The 12,653-nt window shown below is 37.8% G+C and overlaps 1 protein-coding gene across 3 annotated transcripts in view; it reads left to right on the top strand.

Moving 5' to 3' along the window:
• cnc (NFE2 like bZIP transcription factor cap-n-collar) overlaps positions 1 to 12,653 on the top strand; it is a 453,797-nt gene that overhangs the window by 424,497 nt on the left and 16,647 nt on the right. For all 3 annotated transcript variants that reach the window (XM_070087536.1, XM_053778153.2, XM_053778152.2), the window contains one exon: positions 12,318 to 12,491. In XM_070087536.1, coding sequence (XP_069943637.1) covers positions 12,318 to 12,491 — 174 coding nt within the window. The remainder of the gene's footprint in view (positions 1 to 12,317; positions 12,492 to 12,653) is intronic.

Genomic DNA, 12,653 nt, shown 5'->3' with positions numbered 1-12,653 from the left:
AAACTTATGGAATTACACAGATACAAAGTTAGCTGTCATGGGTCCACTTTATGCATTGGTGGTTTTGCCTAGTTTAAGTTCTATTTTAAGCTAATTCCATTACCCAATTTGACCAAATTCTTAGCTATTTCAGTAGTATTCCTTTCTATCGATTGAGCATAAGAAACAGCCCATTCAACTATCAGAACTACCTACCCTATGAAGTGCACAGAAGTCAGTAATTTGGCCAATTTTACATAAAATTCATCATATTACAAATTAAAAACAAGAGTCTAAAATAAACACTCAAGACATTCCAGGTATTAAAGCAACATTTCCTGTTCATTAATCATGTCCTCAGGCCTCTCCTGTTTTATATAACACTTTCCCTCCACTTTGAATTACTCATTACAAAAAATTGATGATTTACCCTATTTCTCAAATAATAAAACATAACCAGGAATGATTGGTCATGGTTTACAGTGTTCCAATAATTGAATCAGCCCTAGTAAAATCCCGTAAAATAGACTTCAGGGGGTGTAGGGGGCCTCAACTGTTCTGAGGAAAATTGTCAGAAATTTAATGATTCTGCTAAGTTCAGCCCAATTTCATGTTACTTCTGGTCCTGAAACCAACCAAAATCCTCTATTTCAGTAGTATTTCTTCCATTCTGTCAATTGAAAGCAAGAAACAGTCAGTAAAACAATAAAAAACTATGCTAGAAAACATCTCAAAGTTGCTATTTTAAACCAAACACAAAGTCAGAGTTTTGCTTTTCCCATCGCACCATGTGTAACAGGAACTTTTTTTTTTTATACAGCATAGACCCATTCTCTCATGTCTAGGTCAAAATTTGCCACTTGCAGTTTTTGAGGGAGCTAAGCTCAAAACATAGATCTATGTTAGTGACCCTGGCATCGATAACATAGATCTATGGATGGGACAGTGAATGGGTTAATTATGTATGGTAATAAGATAAATTCTCCGTGGGAAAGTGGAACAATTCTTTCTCCGTAAGCCATGCGTGTTATAAGAGGTGACTAACATGCCAGGAACAAGGGGCTAGTAACCCCTTCTGTTAAAAAGAGAAACTTGTTATTCTTTTTGGGCCACCCTGCTTTGGTGGGATACAGCTGGTATGCTGAAAGAAGAATAATCAAGTAAATAAAAAAAATGTTGGTAATTAAAATTTGTTTCAGAGCATTACATATGTACATTAGTTGAACACACTACAGTAGGGCCCCGCTTTACGGCGTTTCACTTTACGGCGTTCCGCTAATACGGTCATTTCAAATTATGACCAAAACTCGCTATACGGCTCCCCCCACCTGACTTTCTAATACGGTCACCGTGCCCCACCCTGTTTGTTTACATTCTCCGTGAGCTTAGTAAGCACTAAGTCTCTCCATTTTGTCTGGAAACTCCAAAATTTCAAATGTTTTTAAAAGTTATTTTATATATACTCTGATAATTATACTTATGTATACCTGTACCTAAATAAACTTACATACTGTGCTGGCGTGCAGGTACACATTAAAATCGGTAAGTGTCTTATGTCTCCAGACGTCATATTAGTGATGATAATAATAATCATCGAGTCATTTAAATGTTGTATATTACGTTAATATACACATTTTCATTAATCCATCTATGATATTTTTTTCAAAATTATATAATAAACACGATGCATAACATATAAATAAGATAAATACACCCCACAGTAGAATAAATAAACATAAATGTGAGATGTGGTAGCAGACGACTTGCACAAGTGACGCCATATTAGAAATGATAATAATAATAATATCTGAGAGAGTTAGAGCAAAGGAAGGGGTAGCAGTAATGTTAAATGATCAGTTATGGAAGGAGAAAAGAGAATATGAATATGAATATGAAACCGGCAGGCCGGACTTGAGTTCTGGAGATGGGAAGTACAGTGCCTGCACTCTGAAGGAGGGGTGTTAATGTTGCAGTTTTAAAAACTGTAGTGTAAAGCACCCTTCTGGCAAGACAGTGATGGAGTGAATGATGGTGAAAGTTTTTCTTTTTCGGGCCACCCTGCCTTGGTGGGAATCGGCCGGTGTGATAATAAAAAAAAAAAAATAAATAAAGTAAAAGTTGGATGCGAGAAGTGGGTCATAATAAGCGTGTATGCACCTGGAGAAGAGAGGAATGCAGAGGAGAGAGAGAGATTTTGGGAGATGTTAAGTGAATGTATAGGAGCCTTTGAACCAAGTGAGAGAGTAATTGTGGTAGGGGACCTGAATGCTAAAGTAGGAGAAACTTTTAGAGAGGGTGTGGTAGGTAAGTTTGGGGTGCCAGGTGTAAATGATAATGGGAGCCCTTTGATTGAACTTTGTATAGAAAGGGGTTTAGTTATAGGTAATACATATTTTAAGAAAAAGAGGATAAATAAGTATACAAGATATGATGTAGGGCGAAATGACAGTAGTTTGTTGGATTATGTATTGGTAGATAAAAGACTGTTGAGTAGACTTCAGGATGTACATGTTTATAGAGGGGCCACAGATATATCAGATCACTTTCTAGTTGTAGCTACACTGAGAGTAAAAGGTAGATGGGATACAAGGAGAATAGAAGCATCAGGGAAGAGAGGGGTGAAGGTTTATAAACTAAAAGAGGAGGCAGTTAGGGTAAGATATAAGCAGCTATTGGAGGATAGATGGGCTAATGAGAGCATAGGCAATGGGGTCGAAGAGGTATGGGGTAGGTTTAAAAATGTAGTGTTAGAGTGTTCAGCAGAAGTTTGTGGTTACAGGAAAGTGGGTGCAGGAGGGAAGAGGAGCGATTGGTGGAATGATGATGTAAAGAGAGTAGTAAGGGAGAAAAAGTTAGCATATGAGAAGTTTTTACAAAGTAGAAGTGATACAAGGAGGGAAAAGTATATGGAGAAAAAGAGAGAGGTTAAGAGAGTGGTGAAGCAATGTAAAAAGAGAGCAAATGAGAGAGTGGGTGAGATGTTATCAACAAATTTTGTTGAAAATAAGAAAAAGTTTTGGAGTGAGATTAACAAGTTAAGAAAGCCTAGAGAACAAATGGATTTGTCAGTTAAAAATAGGAGAGGAGAGTTATTAAATGGAGAGTTAGAGGTATTGGGAAGATGGAGGGAATATTTTGAGGAATTGTTAAATGTTGATGAAGATAGGGAAGCTGTGATTTCGTGTATAGGGCAAGGAGGAATAACATCTTGTAGGAGTGAGGAAGAGCCAGTTGTGAGTGTGGGGGAAGTTCGTGAGGCAGTAGGTAAAATGAAAGGGGGTAAGGCAGCTGGGATTGATGGGATAAAGATAGAAATGTTAAAAGCAGGTGGGGATATAGTTTTGGAGTGGTTGGTGCAATTATTTAATAAATGTATGGAAGAGGGTAAGGTACCTAGGGATTGGCAGAGAGCATGCATAGTTCCTTTGTATAAAGGCAAAGGGGATAAAAGAGAGTGCAAAAATTATAGGGGGATAAGTCTGTTGAGTATACCTGGTAAAGTGTATGGTAGAGTTATAATTGAAAGAATTAAGAGTAAGACGGAAAATAGGATAGCAGATGAACAAGGCGGCTTTAGGAAAGGTAGGGGGTGTGTGGACCAGGTGTTTACAGTGAAACATATAAGTGAATAGTATTTAGATAAGGCTAAAGAGGTCTTTGTGGCATTTATGGATTTGGAAAAGGCGTATGACAGGGTGGATAGGGGGGCAATGTGGCAGATGTTGCAAGTGTATGGTGTAGGAGGTAGGTTACTGAAAGCAGTGAAGAGTTTTTACGAGGATAGTGAGGCTCAAGTTAGAGTATGTAGGAAAGAGGGAAATTTTTTCCCAGTAAAAGTAGGCCTTAGACAAGGATGTGTGATGTCACCGTGGTTGTTTAATATATTTATAGATGGGGTTGTAAGAGAAGTAAATGCGAGGGTCTTGGCAAGAGGCGTGGAGTTAAAAGATAAAGAATCACACACAAAGTGGGAGTTGTCACAGCTGCTCTTTGCTGATGACACTGTGCTCTTGGGAGATTCTGAAGAGAAGTTGCAGAGATTGGTGGATGAATTTGGTAGGGTGTGCAAAAGAAGAAAATTAAAGGTGAATACAGGAAAGAGTAAGGTTATGAGGATAACAAAAAGATTAGGTGATGAAAGATTGAATATCAGATTGGAGGGAGAGAGTATGGAGGAGGTGAACGTATTCAGATATTTGGGAGTGGACGTGTCAGCAGATGGGTCTATGAAAGATGAGGTGAATCATAGAATTGATGAGGGAAAAAGAGTGAGTGGTGCACTTAGGAGTCTGTGGAGACAAAGAACTTTGTCCTTGGAGGCAAAGAGGGGAATGTATGAGAGTATAGTTTTACCAACGCTCTTATATGGGTGTGAAGCATGGGTGATGAATGTTGCAGCGAGGAGAAGGCTGGAGGCAGTGGAGATGTCATGTCTGAGGGCAATGTGTGGTGTGAATATAATGCAGAGAATTCGTAGTTTGGAAGTTAGGAGGAGGTGCGGGATTACCAAAACTGTTGTCCACAGGGCTGAGGAAGGGTTGTTGAGGTGGTTCGGACATGTAGAGAGAATGGAGCGAAACAGAATGACTTCAAGAGTGTATCAGTCTGTAGTGGAAGGAAGGCGGGGTAGGGGTCGGCCTAGGAAAGGTTGGAGGGAGGGGGTAAAGGAGGTTTTATGTGCGAGGGGCTTGGACTTCCAGCAGGCATGCGTGAGCGTGTTTGATAGGAGTGAATGGAGACAAATGGTTTTTAATTTTTGACGTGCTGTTGGAGTGTGAACAAAGTAACATTTATGAAGGGATTCAGGGAAACCGGCAGGCCGGACTTGAGTCCTGGAGATGGGAAGTACAGTGCCTGCACTCTGAAGGAGGGGTGTTAATGTTGCAGTTTAAAAACTGTAGTGTAAAGCACCCTTCTGGCAAGACAGTGATGGAGTGAATGATGGTGAAAGTTTTTCTTTTTCGGGCCACCCTGCCTTGGTGGGAATCGGCCAGTGTGATAATAAAAAATAATAATAATAACAATACTCACTGAGTCTCATTAAATGTCATATATTACGTTAATATACACATTTTCATTAATCCATCCATGAAATTTTTTTCAAAATTATATAATAAACATGATACATAACATAAAAAGATGATAAATACACCCCACAATAGAATAAATAAACATAAATATAAGATGTGGGAGCCAGATAACTTGTACAAGTGACTGCAAGAATAACATTTTCTCTAATCTAACATAAGAGAAAATGTGTTACTGGGGGTAACTAGAAAATTATTCCTTTCGTATGTATGTAAGTAAGTTTATTCAGGTATACACAAATACAGTTACATAGATTATCATACATAACAACATATGTGTAGAGAACCTAGGATAACCCAAAAAAGTCAGTGTGACTTATTTCCATTGCCTTCACTCAGAGCTTCATTTCTTCTCAAAATGATGTTACATGAGAATGGGAGTGTTCCTCGTTATTTATTCTACCGTATCAATGTAGAGACAACCTGTACACAATGTAACTTGTACACAAACCAGACGTGTACACTTCGTTTACAAAACTTACCTTCGCCTGGTTTGTTTACATAACTCTGCGCCTGTCCCCTCTCATGTACTCATTCTTTCTCTCTCTCATTTATTCGTTTTATCTCATTTACTTACTCCTGACCCTACATTAAGACTACAAATATTTTAAGGTAAGTAATGAGTGAACTGTATATACATTTTATCGCTCTGGGATGCTTAAATATCATAGAATATATGTGTGGGTGGGTTGGCCTGGTATGGTAGCCCGGCTGACTACCATACATACCACACTTGATTTTTTACAATAAATACTACTCATCTCACCCTATATTTTAAGGTAAGTAATGAGTGAACTGTATATACATTTTATTGCTCTGGGATGCTTAAATATCATAGAATAGTATGTGTGGGTGGGGTGGCCTGGTAAGGTAGCCTGGCTGATTACCATACATACCACACTTGATTTCTTACAATAAATACTACTTGTCTCACCCTAGATTAAGACTATAAATATTTTAAGGTAAGTAATGAGTGCACTATGTGTGTATTGTAATTTTTTATTGTTTTTTGATGCCTGGTTCTATTGCTAACTTAATATATGTTAGTGTAAACTTGTTATCTAGTGTTTGTATGCATTTATAAGTGGAAAAAAAGGGTGTTCCACTTTACGGCGGTTTCCGCTTTACGGCGGTAGCCTGGAATCTAACCTGCCGTATAAGTGGGGCCCTGCTGTACTTTCTTAGCCTTGATTTGAATTTTTAACATTTAAATTTTTCAATTTATCTGGTAAGTGATACTGCATTTTTAGCCCTTTTATTTGCATTGAGTTTTCTGTTGATGTAAATGTTGCACTATAAGGATTATTTTCTATATACAGCATGCAAAATTAAAAGGTACTTAAATTTTTTCTGTTTCATATGCAGATATTTCCTTATATTTGCTGCTGTAGGATAGGTTGAAGGATTTATGATGGCTTTTAGTGCATAATATATACGGTAATTCAGTGGAGTTTGGATGGTCTTGGTAAAGAAGGAAATTATAAGTAAACATAGTAAAGTGCCAGGTGATGATTTAAAGTCTAGGCAGTGAAAGATTGGACAATAAATGTAGGAGGAAACAAGGAAGAAATGAAGTATATTAAGATATGTTAAGTGGAAGGGTTTATGAAATAGTAAGTTAATCATATAATTGGGGAAGAAAGTAGCTGAGGTATTTAGGAATCTGTGGAAAGAGAGTTTATTACTGAATGTATAACTGGTAAAAGTATCTAAGAGTATAGTGGTGCCAAAATTTTTGTATGGGTGTGGGACATAATCCTTGAATATTGCAGTGAGGAGGCAGCTAAAGGCAGTGTAGACATCATGGCTTGAGTGTGTAGCTTGCTTATTTGTGAGTGAGTTACTAGCTTAAGTAGGGATTTAACATGTACATGGATGAATTTATAAATTAAAAAAAAATATTTTGTATTTTTCCAGGTACTGTATAGTATACAGTAGATAAAGTAGCACATGGGTTGTTCCTGTATAATCTAATTTATACTAACCAACTTGAAGAACATGAGGAAAATAGTTAAATTTATGACTTTTTTTTTTTTTTTTTTTTTTTTTTTGCAAGTCATAAATCGAAGCTGAATTAAATATAGTGATACATATCAACGTGGGGTTTAACCCCTTGACTGTCACAACCCCCAATCCTGAAGTGTCTCCTGGTGTCGCAAAATTTAAAAAAAAAAAATGTTTTTTCTTATGAAATGATAGAGAATCTTTTCCCAATTGTAATGACACCAAAAACACAAAATTTGATGGAAAACTGATGGAATTACGCTCTCGCGAAGTTAGCGACCTTGGCGATATTTACATATCGGCGATTTCGCCCACTTTGACCCCTATTTTCGGTTACTTTCATTGTTCCAGTCGACCAAACTCATAGCTATTTCTTTAGAACTCCATTTTTTTTTATCGATTGAGTACAAGAAACTGCCCATTTACCGATTTCAACTACCCAATAACATGGTCAGAATTTGCAATTTGGCCAATTTCATGAAAATTAAAAAATATGACAATTTCAAAATACGGTCCAGAATGAACAATGCAGACATTCCTGGCTCTAAAATAATATTTTTCTTTGTTCATCAGTCACATCTCCAAGCCCCTCTGATATTACTCTTGCTTTCTATTTTGAATTTTTATTCAAACAAAAAATAGAAGATTTACTGTTATGCAGACTACTGCAATACTGTAATAATTGTATAAATAACATCAACCCATTCATGACTGCATATTAGAATGGCTAGTTGGACATTATTGGATAATGACATCATTTGTTTACTTTTGAACATCGGCAAAAATCAAACATTTCCCCTACTTTGAGCTCCATTTTCAGGTTCTTTTTAGAGTAAAATCAATGAAAATCACCTCAATTTCTATAATATGTTTTTCATTCTATCAAATGAGACCAAGAAAATGAGAATACAACCATAAATGCTATACGAAAATAGACCACAAAGTCGGCATTTTAATTAAAAAAAAACTGTCGTTTTTTTTTTCTCATTATGCACTGCATACTCCAGGATTTTTTTATGTGGTGTACACTGACCACACAGACCCATTCTCTCACATGTGAGCCTACCAGCTTTCTCCTGCTTGATTTGAAGCCGCTAGAATTTATGAGTATATATACGTCAAACACGGTACCTCGTAAGACGTATATATAGACCTCGACAGTCAAAGGGTTAATGATAAAGAATCTAACACAAAGTGGATGCTGTTATAATTGCTCTTTGCTGATAACACTGTGCTTTTGGGAGATTCTGAAGAGAAATTGCAGAGGTTGGCTGACGAGTTTGGTAGGGTATGTAAAAGAAGGAAATTAAAAGTAAGTACGTATAGGAAATAGTAAGATGAGGATAATAAAAAAAAATTAGGTAACATAAGATGGGATATCAGATTGGAGGGAGAGAGTATGGAGGAGGTGAATGTATTCAGATATTTGGGAGTGGACATGTCAGCAGATGGGTCAGTGAAAGATGAGGTGAATTGTAGAATTGACGAGGGGAAAAAGGTGAATGGTGCACTGCAGAATCTGTGGAGACAAAGAGCTTTATCCATGAAAGCAAAGAGGGGAGTGTATGAGAGTATAGTTATACCAATGCTCTTGTATGGGTGGTGAATGTTGCAACAAGGAGAAGGCTGGAGGCAGTGGAGATGTCATATCTGAAGGCAATGTGTGGTGTGACTATAATGCAGAGAATCCATAGTTTGGAGATTAGGAGGAGGTGGGGGGATTACTAAAACTATTATCCAGAGGGATGAGGAGGGGTTATTGAGATGGTTTGGACATGTAGAGAGGACGGAGTGAAATAGAATGACTTCAAGAGTGTATAAAACTGTAGTGGAGGGAAGGCAGGGTAGGGGTCGGCCAGGAAAGGTTGGAGGGAGGGGGTAAAGGAGGTTTTGTGTGCGAGGGGCTTGGACTTCTAGCAAACGTACTTGAGCATGTTAGGAGCAAATGGAGACAAATGGTTTTTAGGACTTGACATGCTGTTGGAGTGTAAGCAAAGTAACATTTATGAAGAGATTCAGGGAAACTGGCAGGCTGGGCTTGATTCCTGGAGATGGGAAGTACAGTGCTGGCACTCTGAAGGACGGGTGTTAATGTTGCAGTTTTTTTTTTTTTTTTTTTTTTTTTTTTTTTTTTTTTTTTTTTACACAGGGTTTGACAAGGTTAAGGATCCCTAGCTTTATTGACAGCTATTTACAGGTTAAGGATTCCTAACTTTATTGGCAAGCTAAGAGCTGTTACCTACATCAGCTCATTTGAAAGCATTTTTGTTATGAGACATACAAGTAGGGAACAGGATGAAGTTGGAGCCATCTGTGGGCCAGCATTTTCATTTGATCAACTGACGTTATCTCGTTGACATCATTATGCTGTACGAATGTGTTCCATACTCGAGTCATCCTGGGTATGTATGATCTCAGATGGAGTGATGTTCTGGAGAAGGGTACAGCCAGAGTGAAGTTGCTGCTTTCTGCCCGTCTTGTGGCATAAAAGCTTGTTTCACGCTGTCCTCGAAGTGGATCCAAGTGTGGTATTTTGACAATATTGGCCTTGTACATAACAGTAAGGCCACCCACATCCCTCCTATGTTGAAGGCTCTGCTGAAATGACAGATCTATCCAGGATGGGTCCAGGCGAGAGATGAGACGTCTTGCTCTGTTCTCTACTCTGTCAAGCAGTCGCAGATGAGAGGGGGGGCAGGCAAACCAAGAAAGTGGAGCATACTCAAGGTGTGAGCGTACTTGTGCCTCGTACAGGATCTTGCAACCCCTACTGTCAAGCAGATGCGAGATACGGCGAAGTGCTGTAAGCTTCCTGGCTGCCTTGTTTGCAAGATTTACAACATGGTTCTTCATGGTTAGTTTGGAGTCAAATTTCACCCCAAGGATATCAACTTCTTCTCCAGGTGCCAACATCGTCCCATTCATCCTTACTACTGCGCCAGCATTACCATCATGGTGCCTAGAGACGAACATCATTTGCGTTTTTTCAGGTGCAAATGTTACTTGCCATCTATTTCCCCAAGCTGATATAGCTCTCAGCTGGTGATTGATGTAGCTTAGAGCAGCTGGCATTTCTTCTCTTGGATAAGTGAATGTCAGTGTACAGTCGTCTGCATATGCATGTGATTCTGGGATGAGATGAAGAAGGTCGTTGAAGTAGACATTCAATAACAGTGGACCCAGCACACTTCCTTGTGGAACGCTTGCCCCAACTGTTGTGTCAGCTTGCCTCTGGCAAGACAGTGATGGAGTGAATGATGAGAGTTTTTCTTCTTCAGGTCATGCTGTCTTGGTGGGAAACAGCCGATGTGTTAATAATTATAAAAATATCAAATTGGGTACTCACTAAATGTTGACAGATGTTTAGTGGAACAGAAAGTAACACCACATTCCTTGGTGCAAAACAGAGCCAGAGTAAAAAAGACCACCTCTGTTAGCTTAATGGACAGTAGCTGGCATGAGACCTGCCCATTTATCTTTCTCCATTTTACTTTGCCTCATTCAGCAAGGTAATGGTTAATCTATTAAGTGCATATTGTTGGTAAAGTTGGGTTGTCAGAGCTATGCCTCTGATATTTGCCTCACTAAAACTTTCTCATTGAAACACTTATTCACTCATTATTTTCAGTTACCAACACACTCAACATTGCATCTGTATAATTCCATATATTTTCCGTCAAATTTTGTACTCTTGGTGTCATTACCCTCGGAAAAAAAATTCTCTTCCATTTCAGAAGAATTTGTTTTTATTAACCCTTTCAGTGTCAGTCCCATTATACTACACCATCAGCTCAGCTCACTCAGATAAGTTGTGAGCAGTAAATTTGGGCCTAGATATGAGAGAATGGGTCTCTGCTGTAAGTGTGCACCATATAAAAAAAAAAACTGCAGCATGCAGTGCATAATAAAAAACTGCTGCCATGTTTTTGGTTTAAAGCAACGACTTTATGGTGTATTTTTGTATGGTTTCTTGGTCTAGTTTGATAGAATAGAATATTCTTTCTTTCAACACACCGGCCGTATCCCACTGAGGCGGGGTGGCCCAAAAGGAAAAACGAAAGTTTCTCCTTTTACATTTAGTAATATATACAGCAGAAGAGGTTACCAACCCCTTGCTCCCGGCATTTTAGTCGCCTCTTACAACACACATGGCTTACGGAGGAAGAATTCTGTTCCACTTCCCCATGGAGATAAGAGAAAATAAACAAGAATAAAAACTATAAAGAAAATAGAAAACCCAGAGGGGTGTGTGTATATATGCTTGCACATGTATGTGTAGTGTGACCTAGGTGTAAGCAGAATTAGCAAGATGTACCTGAAATCTTGCATGTTCATGAGACAGAAAAAAGGACACCAGCAATCCTACCATCATGTAAAACAATTACAGAAATACATGATTTTCATTGGTTTAAGGGTTGAAAGTAGTAGCTTCAAATTGAGCTCAAAATAGCAGAAATGTTTGATTTTGCTGATAATCCAGAGTACACTTGTCCAATAACTGGCTCATCTATTATGCATTTAGGAATGCACTGACATTATTTATACAATTATTAAAATAATGCAGTAGTCTGCATAACAGTAAATCTTCTATTTTTTTTTTAAATAAAAATTCAAAATGGAAAACAAGCATAATATAAGTGGGGCCTGGAGACATGACTTATGAACAGAGAAAATGTTATTTTAGTGCCAGGAATGTCTGCATTGTTTATTCTGGATCCTATTTTGTGTGAAATTGGCCAAATTACCAATTTCTGATCACTTAATTATGTAGTTAAATGAGCAGTTTCTTGTACTAGGTCGATAGAATGGAAGACATACTAGCAAAATAGCTAAGAATTTGGTCAACTGGAACAGTAGAATTGGCCTAAAATCGGACTCAAAGTGGATGAAGTCGCTGATGCATAAATATCGCTGGCACAGCAAAATTTGTGAAAGAGTAATTTCGTCAGTTTTCCATCAAATTTTTTACTTTTTATTTTATTATTTTCAGAAACATTCTCTACCATTTCATAAGAAATTTTTTTTTTTCCTACCTTGAGAGAAAGTGTCGCAACCCTGTAAGGGTTAATGTAAAGACAGAACAATATTAATTTCAGGGGTCTAGACAGTTAATTTGTAAGTGTCAGGACATATTGGTGTGAATTTAATGTAGTAAATAAGCATTAAAAAATTAAATTGTGTGGTGGTGTAGTACGGTGACAAGAGTGTATGTATGCTGATTTAAAGCATGTTCCATTTCTTCTCCAGGTTGCTGCACAGAATTGTCGTAAACGCAAACTAGATCAGATTCTGCATTTAGCGGATGAGGTAAAGGCAATCCAGAACCGCAAGAATGAATTATACAATGAGTTTGAATACTTAAACAGTGAACGAACTCGTATAAAGCACAAATTCTCATTGTTGTATCGCCACATCTTCCAAGTATGTAAAACATATATTCAGTGTTTGTATAAATATGCCTAGGTTGTTGTATTTACAGTGTAATTATTGGTTATTGTGTGCTACCTTTTAAGCTATTTTGCACTAAATTTATTCAATACTAAATGATCATTCTAGTATGTTCATAGATTGCATGTTAATCAG

Source organism: Cherax quadricarinatus, chromosome 22 (assembly GCF_038502225.1).
Source record: "Cherax quadricarinatus isolate ZL_2023a chromosome 22, ASM3850222v1, whole genome shotgun sequence".
NCBI classification, from domain to species: domain Eukaryota; kingdom Metazoa; phylum Arthropoda; class Malacostraca; order Decapoda; family Parastacidae; genus Cherax; species Cherax quadricarinatus.
The sequence above is the reverse complement of the archived record's forward strand: the minus strand, read 5'-3'. Positions and strand labels throughout refer to the sequence as shown.